Raw genomic sequence first — 18,397 nt, 5'->3', positions numbered from 1 at the left:
CAGAGTAATGATAGTAAGGATGATCCAAAATCTTGGAAACAGAATGGAGAAAATACAAGAAACGTTTAACAAGGACCTAGAAGAACTAAAGAGCCAACAAACAATGATGAACAACACAATGAATGAAATTAAAAATTCTCCAGAAGGAATCAATAGCAGAATAATGGAGGCAGAAGAACGAATAAGTGACCTGGAAGATAAAATAGTGGAAATAACTACCGCAGAGCAGAATAAAGAGAAAAGAATGAAAAGAATTGAGGACAGTCTCAGAGACCTCGGGGACAACATTAAACGCACCAACATTCTAATTATAGGGGTCCCAGAAGAAGAAGAGTAAAAACAAAGGGACTGAGAAAATACTTGAGGAGATTATAGTTGAAAATTTCCCTAATATGGGAAAGGAAATAGTCAATCAAGTCCGGGAAGTGCAGAGTCCCATATATGATAAGTCCAAGGAGAAACACACCAAGATGCATATTAATCAAACTATCAAAAATTAAATATAAAGAAAAAATAATAAAAGCAGCAAGGGAAAAGCAACAAATAATATATAAGGGAATCCCCATAAGGTTAACAACTGATCTTTCAGCAGAAACTCTGCAAGCCAGAAGGGAGTGGCAGGACATATTTAAAGTGATGAAGGAGAAAAACCTACAACCAAGATTACTCTACCCAGTAAGGATCTCATTCAGATCCAGCAGAGAAATTAAAACCTTTGCAGGCAACCAAAAGCTAAGAGAATTCAGCACCACCAAATAAGCTTTACAACAAATGCTAAAGGAACTTCTCTAGGCAGGAAACACAAGAGAAGGAAAAGACCTACAATAACAAACACAAAACAATTAAGAAAGTGGTAATAGGAACATACATATCAATAACTACCTTAAATGTAAATGGATTAAATGCTCCAACCAAAAGACATAGACTGGCTGAATGGATACAAAAACAAGACCCGTATATATGCTGTCTACAAGAGACCCACATCAGACCTAGGGACACATACAGACTGAAAGTGAGGGGATGGAAAAAAGATATACCATGTAAATGGAAATCAAAAGAAAGCTGGAGTAGCAATTCTCATATCAGACAAAATAAACTTTAAAATAAAGACTATTACAAGAGACAAAGAAGGACACTACATAATGATCAAGGGATCAATCCAAGAAGAAGATATAACAATTGTAAATATTTATGCACCCAATATAGGAGCACCTCAATACATAAGGCAAATGCTAACAGCCATAAAAGGGGAAATCGACAGTAACACAATCATAGTAGGGGACTTTCACACCCCACTTTCACCAACTGACAGACCAACCAAAATGAAAATAAATAAGGAAACACAAGCTTTAAACGATACATTAAACAAGATTGACTTAAATGATATTTATAGGACATTCCATCCAAAAACAACAGAATATACTTTCTTCTCAAGTGCTCATGGAACATTCTCCAGGATAGATCATACTTTGGGTCACAAATCAAGCCTCGGTAAATTTAAGAAAATTGAAATCCTATCAAGTATGTTTTCCAACCACAACGCTATGAGGCTCGATATCTATTACAGGAAAAAAATATGTAAAAAATACAAACACATGGAGGTTAAACAATACACTACTCAATAACCAAGAGATCACTGAAGAAATCAAAGAGGAAATCACAAAATACCTAGAAACAAATGACAATGAAGACACACCAATGCAAAACCTATGGAATGCAGCAAAAGCAGTTCTAAGAGGGAAGTTTATAGCAGTACAATCCTACCTCAAGAAACAAGAAGCATCTCAAATAAACAACCTAACCTTACACCTAAACCAATTAGAGAAAGAAGAACAAAAAATCCAAAGTTAGCAGAAGGAAAGAAATCATAAAGCTCAGATCGGAAAGAAATGAAAAAGAAATGAAGGAAACAATAGCAAAGATCAATAAAACTAAAAGCTGGTTCTTTGAGAAGATAAACAAAATTGATAAAGCATTAGCCAGACTCATCAAGAAAAAAAGGGAGAAGACTCAAATCAATAGAATTAGAAATAAAAAAGGAGAAGTGTCTGCAACTGACACTGCAGAAATGCAAAGGATCATGAGCAATTACTACAAGCAGCTATATGCCAATAAAATGGACAACCTGGAAGAAATGGACAAAGTCTTAGGAAAGCACAACCTTCCGAGACTGAACCAGGAAGAAATAGAAAATATAAACAGACCAATCACAAGCAGTGAAATTGAAACTGTGATTAAAAACCTTCCAACAAACAAAAGCCCAGAACCAGATGGCTTCACAGGCAAATTCTATCAAACATTTAGAGAAGAGCTAACACCCATCCTTCTCAAACTCTCCCAAAATATAGCAGAGGGTGGAACACTCACTCCAGAACTCATTCTATGAGGCCACCATCACCCTGATACCAAAACAAGACAAAGATGTCACACAGAAAGAAAACTACAGGCCAATATCACTGATGAACAGAGATGCAAAAATCCTCAACAAAATACTAGCAAACAGAATACAACAGCACATTAAAAGGATCATAAACTATGATCAAGGAGTTTTATCCCAGGAATGCAAGGATTTTTCAATATACGCAAATCAATCAATGTGATAAACCATTTTAACAAATTGAAGGAGAAAAACCATATGATTATCTCAATAGATGCAGAAAAAGCTTTTGAAAAAATTCAACACCAATTTATGATAAAAACCCTCCAGAAAGTAGGCATAGAGGGAACTTACCTCAACATAATAAAGGCCATATGTGATAAAGCCACAGCCAACATCGTTCTCAATGGTGAAAAAATGAAACCATTTCCACTAAGATCAGGAACAAGACAAGGTTGCCCACTCTCACCACTATTGTTCAACATAGTTTTGGAAGTTTTAGCCACAGCAATCAGAGAAGAAAAAGAAATAAAGGGATTGCAAATTGGAAGAGAAGAAGTAAAGCTGTTACTGTGTGCAGATGACATGATACTATACATAGAGAATCCTATAGATACTTCCAGAAAACTACTAGAGCTAATCAATGAATTTGGTAAAGTAGCAGGATACAAAATTAATTCACAGGAATCTCTTGCATTCCTATATACTAATGATGAAAACTCTGAAAGAGAAATTAAGGAAGCACTCCCATTTACCATTGCAACAAAAAGGATAAAATACCTAGGAATAAACCTACCTAAGGAGACAAAAGACCTATATGCAGAAAACTATAAGACACTGATGAAAGAAATTAAAGATGATACAAACAGATGGAGAGATATACCATGTTCTTGGATTGGAAGAATCAACATTGTGAAAATGACTATCATACCCAAAGCAATCTACAGACACACTGCAATCCCTATCAAACTACCACTGGCATTTTCACAGAAGTAGAACAAAAAATTTCACAATTTGTATGGAAACACAAAAGACCCCAAAAAGCCAAAGCAATCTTGAGAAAGAAAAATGGAGCTGGAGGTATCAGGTTCCTGGACTTCAGACTATACTACAAAGCTACAGTAATCAAGACCCTATGGTACTGGCACAAAAATAGAAATACAGATCAATGCGAAAGGATATGAAACCCAGAGTTAAACCCACACACATATGGTCACCTTATCTTTGATAAAGGAGACAAGAATATACAATGGAGAAAATACAGCCTCTTCAATAAGCCGTGCTGGGAAAACTGGACTGCTACATGTAAACGAATGAAATTATAACACTCCCTAACACCCTACACAAAAATAAACTCAAAATGGATTAAAGACCTAAATGTAAGGCCAGACACTATAAACCTCTCAGAGGAAAACATAGGCAGAACAGTCTATGACATAAATCACAGCAAGATCCTTTTTGACCCAACTCCTAGAGAAAGGGAAATAAAAACAAAAATAAACAAATGGGACCTAATGAAACTTAAAGCCTTCTGCAAAGCAAAGGAATCCATAAACAAGATGAAAAGACAACCCTCAGAATGGGTGAGAATATTTGCAAATGAAGCAACTGACAAAGCATTAATCTCCAAAATATACAAGCAGCTCATGCAGCTCAGTATCAAAAAAACAAACAGCCCAATCCAAAAATGGGCAGAAGACCTAAATAGACATTTCTCCAAAGAAGATATACAGATTGCCAATAAACACATGAAAGGATGCTCGACATCATTAATCATTGGAGAAATGCAAATCAAAACTACAATGAGGTATCACCTCACACCGGTCAGAATGGCCATCATCAAAAACTCTACAAACAATAAATGTTGGAGAGGGTGTAGAGAAAAGGGAACCCTCTTGCACTGTTGGTGGGAATGTAAACTGATACAGCCACTATGGAGAACAGTATGGAGGTTCCTTAAAAAACTAAAAATAGAACTACCATACGACCCAGCAATCCCACTGCTGGGCATATACCCTGAGAAACCATAATTCAAAAAAGTCATGTACCACAATGTTCATTGCAGCTCTATTTACAATAGCCAGGACATGGAAGCAACCCAAGTGTCCATCAACAGATGAGTGGATAAAGAAGATGTGGCACATATATACAATGGAATATTACTCAGCCATAAAAAAGAACGAAATTGAGTTATTTGTAGTGAGGTGGATGGACTTAGAGGCTGTTATACAGAGTGAGGTAAGTCAGAAAGAGAAAAACAAACACCGTATGCTAACACATATATATGGAATCTAAATAAATAAATAAATAAATGGTTCTGAAGAACCTAGGGGCAGGACAGGAATAAAGATGCAGACATAGAGAATGGACTTGAGGACACAGGGAGGGGGAAGGGTAAGCTGGGATGACGTGAGAGAATGGCATGGACATATATACGCTACCAAATGTAAAATAGATAGCTAGTGGGAAGCAGCTGCATAGCACAGGGTGATCAGCTCAGTGCTTTGTATCCACCTAGAGGGGTGGGATAGTGAGGGTGGAGGGAGAGGTAAGAGGGAGGAGATATGGGGTTATATGTATATGTGTAGCTGATTCTCTTTGTTATACAGCAGAAACTAACACAACATTTTAAAGCAATTATAGTCCAATAAAGATGTTAAATTAAAAAAAAAGAATACCATACTAACTAATAATAACAACTGTATTTAAAATGTACTTAAATATATTTATTATTAGAATGCATTGTATGCTATAGTATACAAGGTGGTGATATAAGTATTTAAAAGATGTACATAACATGAAACCTGCTTTTTAAAATCCACATCTTTTTAGGGATAGCCATGAGAAGCAATGTAGGAGAGCCTACAAATGCCAACTAATAACAGTATTGGTATGATTTTCAAATGACAAAGCTTAGTGTTAGCAAATGTATTTGTTAGTAGTTACATATTTATATTGAAATGTTACTCTCTGTAAGTTAGTTTTTCAAGTACAGTAGATCCTCTCTTCGAGATTAAAAAAAAAAAAAGAGAGAGCATGGAGTTTCTTAACTGTGCGGAAAAGAGAAAAATCTCAGAAAAGAAAAAAATGCTCATAATTCTCTGGGAACCCAGCAAATGTTAAAGTCTTGGCCATGATGGATTACATTAGAATGTGGGAAGAGAAATACCACACATTGTTCTGTAGAATTTTTCTTTTAACTATCCCTTTCCCATTTCTTTAATGTTTGCCTTATATTAATATTGACTGATATGAAATAATCAACAGATTTGTGCTGTAAATACAAAGAGAAAAGTGCAAAGAATTCAAAGATTTGGTCTCATCTGTAATTCTGGCAGATAAATGGAAAAGAGCCAGAGAAGTGGGATAAAATTAAAGGAATATTGCAGTTAAATTTTATGCATTATGTCCTTATGTTATGTTTTTGCTGAAAGAAATATGAAAATGTATACAAAAAATACACAAACCTTTGCTGTCAGTAAGAGTGAATTACTACTAAATGCCACTGAGAAGCAAAAGAGAAACAACATAAATTATTATAATCATCATCATCATCAAGATTCATGTGTTAAGTTCACATATTTTTATTGCATTGGTTTAGATGTGTTAAAAGCAAATTAAATAGTCATGGTCCCTGTCCGATAGGAACTTATGATTTAAGACAGGCTACATTACCAAGACAAATGTAAGACAAGTATAGACAAGTATATGCACCTAAGAGAAACCTATAAATTAAGTGAATGAAAGAATAAATAAACTGAATCCTTCCTATTGTTTATAAGTTGAGAAAAAGGGGAATGACATATTCCTGGATTTGGAGTTTAACCATCAGTTGGTCTCACAGGAATGACTTTGGGGATGTACTGTTGCAGTAACGGTAGAAAATGATCTGAACATACTGAAAGATTAGAAAGCTAGAACACTGGAGATTCTGAATCTAGAATTAGGAAGCACTGCTTTGCCCACAGACAGATTCTTGAATAAGGATTCCATATATCATGGTCCCATATTTTCACATGATGGAACATCTCTGGACTATTTCTGAGAAAGAAGTAATGAAATGAAAATGATGGATAGAGAATAAACTATAATTTCATTTATGAAATAAACTTTAAAATTGTCACCTATTTCCCCTTTCAGAATTATTCTATCTATACATTATTTTAGAGATCACATTGTAATTATGTGTTTTTCTTTGAGTCTTGTAATAGTCTTCATCCAAAATCCATACTATTCTGATCTGACCAGAACAAAATTTCAGAAAATACCATTTTTAATAATTAAATTAAAATTTAAAGCATCCTCAAATTAGTTCCTTATGTATTTAAAATGCCTTCACCAATAAAAAGAAGACTGAAGTTGTATGATACAAGCTTTCATAATTTAATCCCCTTAATTCAATTATTAAAAAAGTAGGAAAAAATAGCACAACCAATATGGTTCATTAAAATATTGGCAATGTAAAAAGTGGTTATAGTAGTTGCACAATTTTATAATTTTTTAAAACATCCTTGGTGTTATTCAGTGCTTCTTAGTGAAACCCATTTGTGTTGTTTATTTTTCAATTTGCTCTTCATTGCCTGCTTTGCAGTAGAACATGTGTTTGCAATTGTATTTAGCAAAATTCATGATCTTAACATTGTACACCAAAGTCAATGTGCCTTCCTGGCACAAAACAGCCAGTATTCAAACACTTTTCTAATGTTTGGGGTTTCTGTCTCAATTGACAAAATTGAAAAATATGTATTAGCCAAGCAAAACCACTATCTCAAAGCCATGTTGAAAATTACTCCAACCTGTCAAAGCCAATTGAAATTCCCTTCCCAGCCCAATTCCTAGCTTCATTTTGTATGTGAAATAGGAAAAGTTGGATTTGATTATAACCACATGCAGAAGGAATCAAGAAATCACATGTACCTTATATATTTAATACTATAGACAATTTTCCTTTCAAAGAATTTGTCTTTCTTTTTCCACCATTTATCCCATCTCACCTGTTCCGAATAAGGCACTCATTTCTAGTATCTATACATGAGTAGTTTAATTAGAGTTGTATAACACATTTTAAAAATCCTTGCTGCACCACATCATTCTCACCTTGGAGATGGAACAACCCTAATGGAAGAAATCTAAATCTATCCCTCATGCAGATCCAGTAATTTGGGATATTGCTCAATGTCAGGCTATTTTCTATTATTTATTATGTTTATATACCAACTACAGTGGTCTTCTAACTATGGTGCCCAGTTGCTGTTAATCCAATTTTAACAAAAGGGCATGATTCTGTCCTTGAAGTTCACTATAGAAGTAAGTTCCCTTCTTTAAGAAAAAAAATCAACTTTAGTTCACACCAGAACACAGAAGGGCCAACACAAGGTTATACACAAGATGAGAAACATGACTAAAATATTACCCTGCCCCACTATTGATGTCGAGCAGTACAAACTGCTTGAAAATTAGAGCCCATAAAATCCCTGGCAAAACTTAAGAGAACAACAAAAACAAAGTAATGGCATAGGGGAAAATAAAGGCAGGTTGCTTGGAATAAACAATATGATTTCTATCTATAAAATCACCCCAGAGTCCATTGCATTTAACATTTATGAGCATTATCTAAAGGAGAAAGCAGAATGTGTTCAAAGAAGTCTAAGAGACAAATAAACGCTGTGGATCACATCTCAGTTCACTGTTATTTATTGATGAGATAGTCTAGAATTTTCATCAAGGCTTTGATGTAAATATTTCTTCCTCATTTTAGCTAGTATAATTGAGACTCTGGTGGAATAAATGATGTGTGCAGACAAGCCAGTGCATTACTCTCAAGGAATGAAATGAATTGGAAGCTAATTTTCAGGCACTAGAATGATTTGAGATACTCAACCATTTGGGATGAGTGAAGTTTTGAATTATAGGTTGAGATACTTAGGCTTTTCATCGTTTATACTTGCTTATGGTTGAAATATAAATTCAAGGGAGAAAAGTACCTGTAGGACTGAGCAGACTTTCTTCTCCACTGCCATGGCAATCGGGGAAGGACGTGTTATGGAAGTGCCACATGATCAAGCTAGCCTGGGGTTCTGAGCTCCCACATGGAAGACAGCTGCCCTGGAAAGCTGCCTGTACCCTCAGCAGACCTTGAGAGAGCAAATAAATAAACTGTTGTATATTAAGCCACTGGGATTTTCGTATTGTTTGTTTCCAAATTATAATGTAACCTATCTTGACTGATATATCAACCACAGTTAAAAAACTGTTAATATATTTGTATTTAGCTTTCCAGTATTATTTTCTATTTATAGATATATAAAAATTTAGATCATGTTGTACATGTTATTTTGTAAACTATCCTTTACTAAATAATATATAATGAACATTTTCCCGAGTCATTAAATATTTTTTTTCCAAAACACTATTTTCAATAGTTACAGAGCATTGAATTAGCATTGTACCATATTTTATCTAACCTTTCGCTAATATTGGACAATTTTGCTAAATAGTGCTATACTAGCTAACCTATTCCACGTTCTTTGTGTATATTTCTGATTACTTTTCTGGGATAACATTTCCAAAATGAAATTCTGCATCAAAGTTTATTCATATTTTAAAGGCTTTTGATACCCATTGCCAAATTACCCTTCAAAGATTTTGTATGAACTTATAATTTTTCCAAGTGTGTAATATATCATTGTCACTCTACCTTTGATGACCCTGAGAATCACAGTTTCTAAAATTGAAAATTTGGTATATAAAAACTATCTCACTTCTCATTTTAATTTGAAGGCAAAGTTATTAGGAGTAGCTGACTTCAGGGAGAATACCAGGAATTCAGTTCTTTTAAGAATGGAAGAATTTGATGCTATATATTTGACTCTCTATATCTTTTGTCTCATTCTGAAAATGCTATTATGAGATATTTCATTGTCATTATTTTATAATGACATAGGGTCCTACGGATTCAATTTCATATTTGATCCAAAAATTTCACAGGATAATTTTTAATTCCAGTCTTTGAGTTTCTTTTTAATATTTGCTTACATATGTATTATTGATTACTAGTTTTATTAATTCATGGTCTGAGACTAATTTGCATAATTCAGTTTATTAGCATTAAAACATATAATTTGCATACAAATAAACACCCATTATTTTAAAAGTTTTGTTTCAGTCTCATGGATGTGGTAGACATGGTAAATCTGGTACTGAGTATTCATTCTGTCTATTTTCTAAAGAGTTTTTTAGTACTACAGAGGCTGGAAAGCTAAAACTCATATTTCCAAGATTAATTGGCAATTCAAAATGTAGATGTGAAACAGATCACACTGAAAATGCCCCACTCCAAACCTTGAGATTGGGAAGGTGCAGGTGAGGCTGAGGCAGGGGACTACTTCTTGTTTTGATTTCTGCAGCTGGTAAATAAGGACAGAGATGGTATTGCCCCAGTGCCCAGTCACTAACTTCACAAGCGCTTGCAGTGGATACATCGGCAACAGTTTCCTGATGCCTGGATCATAGCTCCAGGGTTGTGCTCTTGAACTTGACAGTTCAGGTGGTGTTCACGTGATTACCCACTTTTCTAATTATGGCAAAGGTGGCAGCAACCCTGCAGGCCTGTGGAGCAGTGTGATTCTGGGAATCATTCCTAGGGATCATCCTACAGTTCAGTTCTCTTGCCTTTTCAGGCATTTTGTATGAACTAAGTTATCTGGGTCAAATGTCTTTTGCTTAAAATAGCCAGAATGATCTCTATTTCCTAACTGAACCACCAACTGACATAAATAAGTATTTAAGACTTAGCCCTTCTTTGTAGTTTCTAAAATTTGATATATAGATATGTCTAAAATAATGTGATTATATTACTTTTATTATCTATATTCTTTTTTCTTTTACTGATACCTACTTGCTTTTAAAAGATAAGAGAGTATTGTATTAAAGTCTTCTTCAACAGTTGTGGAGGTTTTTTTTTTTCATTCTCTCCTTGATTTACAATTTTTTTTCATCAGTTTTGATGTTCTACTTACTTTACAAAAATTTCATTTTGTTTGGTATTTTTCGCCTACTAAAAAATAACCATTTTGTTCACTTTAATGCTCTGCTTTTTCTTTAAATTTTTTCTCATCTGATACCAATATTGAGACCTGGAGCATCATTTTTATTGCATTTATTTGATATCAATTTATTCATTTTTAATTTTTAACCTCTACAAGTGACTGATTTTACACATATAGAAATCCATTTACAATGAAGAATTAGTTGGTTATCTGAGGTGAGATAATAATGTGTGAATAAAGTAAAAAGCATAGTTAAAGCAGGAACTTAAAATGGGTCCAACTACAAATCAGTGTTAGTAACATCAATCTAATTGGTTTATGTAAGTTTTTGGTTTAAGTAAGTTTTCAAAGGTAATATCAACATGTAACTTTTGCCTTTTGCCATGACATGAAATCTAATTCTGCCTTAAGACACAAAGTGCTGGCCACACTTAGTGAGCAAAAATGATCATGGCTCATGACAGGTAACCTTCCACATAGACAATGACTTTTCATATCAATGCTGTTTCATAATACTAACTTTATGAAGACATTTTAAGCAACAATTAAGGATATATGTTTCATTTATAAAGCAATGGCTTGTGTGATCCTGATGCAAACAACTCAAATGAACTGACAATTGTATAAACGTAAAATACCTACAAGGTTAAGTTTGCACAAGTGCAGGCAATGACAGCTAGAAAATAATTCAGTCCTCTGCCTTCTGGGAGCAAGTTTCTTTGACATCAATTTGAAGCATTGCATCCCAATTTCAGAAACAAAGATAAAATAACATATTATAGTCAAGAAAATATGCAAATGCATTGGGGAATTGTTTAATTAATGGCTAATAGTTCATTTTATAAAATCAATCATTTATAAGGATTGTTTTATTTTCACTAGAAATTCTTGGAATAAAGAACTCTTTTAGGAATTTTTAAAAATATTATATCTGAATTAAGAAAACACACAAGTATAAATGTTGAAGTGGCACAGGTAACAGCACTTGTAGAATGCTGCCTTCACACAAGGTAAGTCACCATTGGTAAGCCACGTTTTCATTACAATTACTGTCTTAATAGGCCATTTTGAGATTAGTCATGTAAGGCTTCTGCTGTTCGTTACATCTATTGCAGAAGAGGAGTGAAAGGAATACAGTAAAGGAAGTCAGATTGTACTAGTTTTCTATTGCTACATAACAAATTACCACAAACTTAGTGCTTTAAGACAACATTCACTTATTGTCTCACAGTATCTGTAGGTCAGAAGTCCAGGCACAGTGCAGCTGGGGTCTCTGCTGGGGTCTAACACGGATATAACCAAGATTTTGGCCTAGGCTGCATTCCCATCTGGGGCTCAGGGTCCCCTTCCAAGCTTATTCAGGTTGTTGGCAGAACTCAGTTTCTTGCAGCTGTAGGACTGAGGTCCCCAGGCAGGGACTGATCTCAGCTTCTAGAGGCAACCCTCAGGTCCTAGCCACGTGGCCCTATCACAATATGGCAGCTTCTTTAAAGCCAGCAGGAGAATCTCCCTCGATACAGCACAACCTAATCAAGGGAGTAATAGCCCCTCATATTCTTAGGTCTTGTCCACTCTCCAGGTCGTGCAGGTCGTGTACACCAACAGGAGGAAACTGGGGGGCCATCTTAGGATTCTGCCTACCACACTATGGTTACAGGGAGATTTTTAATATAGTGTCAAAAGCACGGCCAGTTGCCCTCTGTGTATCAGATGAATGCAGAGGAGACAAGGTTTCTGATCTGAAGAACAGGAATTGAGTCTTTATCAAAAATCGATAAGAAACAACTCAGCAAAAATAAACTAAGGCATCAAGAAGTTTAAACTAAAATTTAGCTGCAGTGTAATAAGATAGATTTTTTTTTCTTAAAATCAGGAGTTAATGTTTAAACGATTGTGTTTTAATATTTTTGAAGCAAAATTGCAATGTTATTGATTTTAAATATACTGCACAACTATACAATAAACAGCCAAAGTGGAATGCTTTGTGACGCGCAGGATGGGGAATCCAATCCAGACCACCTCCCCAGCTTCAGTTTCTTGTCCTCCACAAAGACTAAAAACTGGTTGAACTGACCTGCAAGACCGCGGTTTTGACCTATGCTGAAAAGTGCAATGTTAACACTAATCCACTAACAACTCAACTCAGTAATCAGTAAATATCTTGAGTTAAATAATGTAATGTACCCAGTTAAATAATCTTAAGTGATTGTTTCATAAGTATAATTTGTTTACTCTGTCCTACCTGCTTCTTATTTTGAAGTGAAATATCAAAGGTTGTTACCCTGATTCCTATATTACCATAAAGTATTTTTAATAAAAGCCTAAAGGTTAAAGATCACCTTTATTAAACAACCTCGCAATCCCTTTCTGAATGACATAATCTTCTTAATAATCCAAATATTTTCTAGATAATTATTAATTTTCAATATTTAAAGTTTTTCCTAATTTCTAGATATGTGAAAGTATGTTCTAAAGCATGATTTGCTTTAGCTGTCTTTTCCCATATACCCTATTTTCTAAAACCTTACTGCCAAAATAGTTTTAAAGGCTTAAAGAAATTACCTATGCATGACAGTGTAGTATTAGCATATCAAATAACTTCTGCTTTTATTGAAAAGAAAACTAAGATGTTGAAATACAGAGTAATATAAAACTGAACTGATCATATGCATAAAACTTCCACTAGAAAGGATATAAAACAAAATGTTAAATCTGTATGTATAATATGGTGTGTTATGCTTCAGTTTCCATAGCAACTTCCTTGACAGATGTTAACAGGGATATTGCTGTGAAACATAAAATAGCATAAAACAAAGTTATGCACATTTGCAATCAGTGATTAGGTTAATACACACAGAACAGCAGAAGCTAAACCACATGATATTACTGAACTAAATGCAGAAAAGATTGTGACAAGTCTGAGACGTTTATAGTACAGCATTAACAAGTTGTATATTGGAGACAAATTTTTCAAATATCCAGTTGCATAGCTCTTAATAATGGCACTAGTAATCAGGACAAGGAATTTTGATGAAAAAGCAATTCTTTCTGTGAGCAGAGTTTTGTCTATGTTGTAGACCTGTAAAGATTTTTTTCTATGAGCACAGCATCATTGTAACTGTTACCCTGGAAATCAGCTTAATGTCTTCCTTTTAAAATTAATCGAGCTGCTTTTGCTATAACAAGACAGAAACCCAATTCAAAATAGCTTCATTAAAAAGGAATCTTTTCTTAACCAGAAAATTCAGAGATGGGACTGTCTTCAAGTTTCTCTTTCAGTCTCTCTTGGATGTCCATTACTCTACATATATCACTCTATCAAGGTCACAGATGACCTTCACATTGCAAACCAATAACAAATTTTAGGCTTTATGTCACTTATCAGCACCATTTATCACCATCATTCATTATAGCTTGAATCCCTTTCTTTGCTTGTCTGCCTGGATACTGGTACAGAAAATTGTTCTTGGTTTTGTTTCTCAAAATATTCAGATTATTTAACACATTGGACCAAATACTCTAAATGTTTTGCATGTCACTCAGAATAAAATAATGAGCCCACAAGCCCTCCATAGCCAGTGCTCCCCTCTTTCTTACCCACCACTGCCTCCCCACACTCATTCGGCTTTAGCCGTACAGAACACCTTGCTCCACCTCAGGACCTTTGAAGTTGCTGTTTCCTCTGCCAAGATCTCTTCCCTCAAACATCTAAATGACCTCCAGCCTCATTTCACTGAAATTTCTGCTCTAAGTTTTCCTTTGCAATATTGCTTTCCTTGATCATTCCTCCTTTTAAAAAAATCTGTTGTGTTCATTGTTGTAATCTTAGAACCCAGAACAGTGTCTAGAATAACATAGGTGCTCAATAAATAGTTTTTGAATGAAAGAACAATTCAATCCAGGAGATTAGACAGTGTGGCCCTTCTCACTCTCTACCTCTCAGCAATTCTCATTTCTGCTTAGCCTCATTCTGTATTCATGCCTATTTTCTACACAGCCACCCATACTATCTTTAAGATATTGGTATAAACTTACAGCATAAAATTATTGCCAAATAGGTTTCGACAAATGTGTATCTCTGAATAGTACCATGCATCATGTTATGGTGGCAACATGGCAACATCGATGTTTCTATTAGAACAAGGCACTTATTGTGTCCTATAAATACTAATCCTAGAAAATTACTTTCACTAAAGAGATATTTGGGTGCTCATCTTTTTAAAAGAAAATTTAGTGAGCCAATAACAAGTCAAGACTAGAGAAGAAAACTTGCAGAGCTTTTAAGTTATATTTTAAAAAAATAACAGAATCATGGGAATTGAGCTTAAACAAAGATGGGAGAACATATCTTTATATCATGCTGAATACATTGATGTAGTGTACTAAGCGGAAACTCTGGAGCAAATTTGACACCTGGAGCCACTTGGATTCAGTTGACTGAAACATGGATTCTGTGATGGCTCGTGCAAAACAGTTGAGTTGATTAAAAGTCCTTAGCATAACACAGGAGGTAATCCAAGGCCTCTGGAGGTAAGAATACCAGGATAGAACTATGAAGGAAACATATAGGAAGATCAGGAAAATAAATAGCCTACAAAGGAGACTAAGAAGAATCAAACTGAATGGGGCTGAAATCCATGATAGCATGGTATCAAGGAAAACAAACAGGGAGTTCTTTGAAAAGGAAGAAGTTTGAACAGTGTCAAGTGAGATCAGAAATCATGTAAAATAACTGAAAAATGATGCTGGATTTTCAAATTACTGGGTCATTATGACCTTGGCAGAAACAGTTTATATGTGGATGAAGGCAAAGCAAAGTTGGTTGAAAACTTGCTGGGGTGAAAATGGAGTAAAATAGATAATGCTTTCAAACAGTTCTCATAAAGACAAAAACAACTTAATTTAGGATTTAAAAAATATTTTATATAATGTTTTTATATACATCTAAGTTAATGTATAAACACAGCCTGAATAAGTACTTTACATTAAATTTAACATTTTCCTTAAATAGACAAAATTTTGTATAATACAAAGCCATAAACTTTTTTTAAAAGCATTCAGGTATACAGAATTGTATTATGCATAATCTTTGGTTTATGATACACTCTTGCCACTGATCCATTCAGAACCTCTTTTCAGTCTGTTAGCTGGTTATTTTTAATAAGGTAATAAGCATCTATAAAGCCACAACCCAGTACAAAAACTCAGATCTTGACAACTGACATCTAGTCATATGTACTCCGTCCGTCCTCCTTTCCCTCAGCTAGAAGTAACCATCATCCAAAATCTGGGTTCAATATTCCTTTGATGTGCATATATGTATGTATATGTATATGTGTATACAATTTATAGGGACTGTATATACACATATATATTCCTTAAAACTATATATCTTTATATAACATATTTTTTAACTTTTTCACTTTGTAAATAGAACATTGTACCCTGTAATGTTCTAGACTTAGTTACTTAAATATTTTATTTGATATTAATATTATTATTATTATTATTATTATTATTATTATTATTATTATGGCCACACGGCGCAGCATGCGGGATCTTAGTTCCCCAACCAGGGATTGAACCCTTGCCCCCTGCAGTGGAAGTGTGGAGTCTTAACCACTGGACTGCCAGGGAAGTCCCTATTTGATATTATTAAGCTATGGTTCATTCTTATTGTTGAGTGTAGCTTAATTCCTTAATTTTGCTGCTGTCTTAAAATATTTCATTGTCTGACTATACCCCATCTTTTAATCCATTCTCCTGTTGATAAACATGAGAACTGTTTCCAAGTTTTTGCTACTGTGAATAGTGTCACTAAGACATGTGTCCAGTTGTGCACATGCAAGAGTTTCTTTTTGGTGTAGACTTAGAAGTGGTATATACCTAGATCACAGTGTAAGTGAAAACATTTTCAGGATATAACAGCAAATAGCTTTCCAGAGTAGTCCAAACTATTCTCACTGGCACCAACAATGTGTAAGAGAGGCCGTGTTTTCTACATCCTCTTCAACGTTTGACATTCTGAGACTTTTAGATTTTTGCCAACTAAATGAATGTAAATCATGTGGAGGTCTTGATTTACTAATTGCTAATGATGTTGGACAACTCTTAGATTTATGGTCTCATGTGTTTCCACTCCTGAAAAATATTTCTCATACCTTTTACTTGTTTTTTCTTATTGGTTTGTAAGAGTTCTTTATATATTCTTGATACTAATCATTTCCCAATTATGTGTATTGCAACCTACAAATATGCAGTTTGTACCTTGTATTTTCCCATTTTTAAGGTCTTTTTGATGAACAGAAGTTTTTAATTATTTATATACAGTCAAAATTACCAACTTTTAAATATATTCAATACTTTTTATGTCTTATTTAAATATTTTTCTATCACCAATTTACAAGACATTCATCTGTATGTTTTGATATGAGGCTGACAGTTTTGTTTTTAACATGTATGTGATTAATTCATCTGGAGTTAATTTTTGTATATAATGCGTAATAGGGATTTAATTTTATTTTTTTCTTATTAATACCAATTTTTTCTGTCATAAGTTAATGAGTAATGTCTTTTTTTAACATATATATATTTTTTTAATTTTTATTTATTTATTTATTTATTTATTTATTTATTTATGGCTGTGTTGGGTCTTCGTTTCTGTGCGAGGGCTTTCTCTTGTTGCGGCAAGTGGAGGCCACTCTTCATCGTGGTGCGCGGGCCTCTCATTATCGCGGACCCTCTTGTGGGGCACAGGCTCCAAACGCGCAGGCTCAGTAGCTGTGGCTCATGGGCCTAGTTGCTCCGCCGCATGTGGGATCTTCCCAGACCAGGGCTCGAACCCGTGTCCCCTGCATTGGCAGGCAGATTCTCAACCACTGCACCACCAGGGAAGCCCAGCAATGTCTTTTGACTACTGATTTGTCATGCCACTTCTGTCTTTCAATTTATTTAGGCTTTCTTCGATTTCCTTCATTAGTATATTATTTTTAGTATACATATCCTATACATGTTTAGATAAGTTTATACCTATGCATTTCATTTTCTTTGGAGCCATTGTAATGGTATTGTGTTTACTTTTTGTAACTACATTTCATTGTTAATATATAAAAATAAGCTTATTTTATCTGTGATTATTTTGTATCCTGAAATTTTGCTGCATTCACATATTAGCTCTTCATGTTTTTTGTAGATTTCTTGGGATTTTTTTTTTGTACTTAAGCAACTATATCATCTGCAAATCTACAAGAATAAATCTGCAAAATGAAGTTCTATTTATTCTTTTTCTATCTGTGCTTTTTGTTTATTCTTTGTATTGCCTATTCCACTGGATAGAACATCTACTACTATGTTGAATAAAAGTGGCTTAAACAGACATCCATCCCTGTCTTGTTCTAAATCTTAAATGTTTGTTAGAATTCTCCAGTGGGACTGGCTTGACCTGGAAATTCCTTTTTTGGGAGCTGTAAATTATGACTTCAATATATTTAATGGTTACACGACTATTTACATACATTGTCTACCTTGGTTAGGTTTTGGTAGCTTATAGTTTTCAAGGAATCGGTCCTTTTCCTCTAAGTTCTTGAATTTATGAGTGTATTCCCTTATTATCATTTTAATGGCTGCAGGATCTATAGTAAATAACTCCTATGTCATTCCTGATATTGTTTATTTCCATCTTCTCTCTTCCTATCTTTGTCAGTCTTCCTAGAGGTTTATCGATTATGTTGCTATTTTTCAGAGTGAGCTTTCTGTTTTATTGACTTTTTTGTTTTCCTATTTTCAATGTCAATGATTTCTGTTCTTTTCTTTATTATGGCCTTCCTTCTGCTTTCTTTGGTTTTGTTTGGCTCTTCTTCTTCTACTCTTTTTGGGTAAGAATTCAGATTATTGATGAGGACTTTCCTCTTTTCTAACGTAACTATTTAATGCTATAAATTTCCCTTTCCATACAGCTTTAGCTCTATACTAC

At 34.3% G+C, this 18,397-nt stretch overlaps 1 protein-coding gene across 1 annotated transcript in view; it reads right to left on the bottom strand.

The window, feature by feature from the left end:
• LOC309635275 (uncharacterized protein) overlaps positions 1–18,397 on the bottom strand; it is a 114,496-nt gene that overhangs the window by 36,508 nt on the left and 59,591 nt on the right. Inside the window, exon 3 of the mRNA XM_082406302.1 lies at positions 8,362–8,511. Coding sequence (XP_082262428.1) covers positions 8,362–8,511 — 150 coding nt within the window. The remainder of the gene's footprint in view (positions 1–8,361; positions 8,512–18,397) is intronic.

This window comes from Balaenoptera borealis (genome assembly GCF_965194805.1).
Source record: "Balaenoptera borealis genome assembly, chromosome: 9".
NCBI classification, from domain to species: domain Eukaryota; kingdom Metazoa; phylum Chordata; class Mammalia; order Artiodactyla; family Balaenopteridae; genus Balaenoptera; species Balaenoptera borealis.
This window is presented reverse-complemented; position numbering and strand designations above follow the sequence as displayed.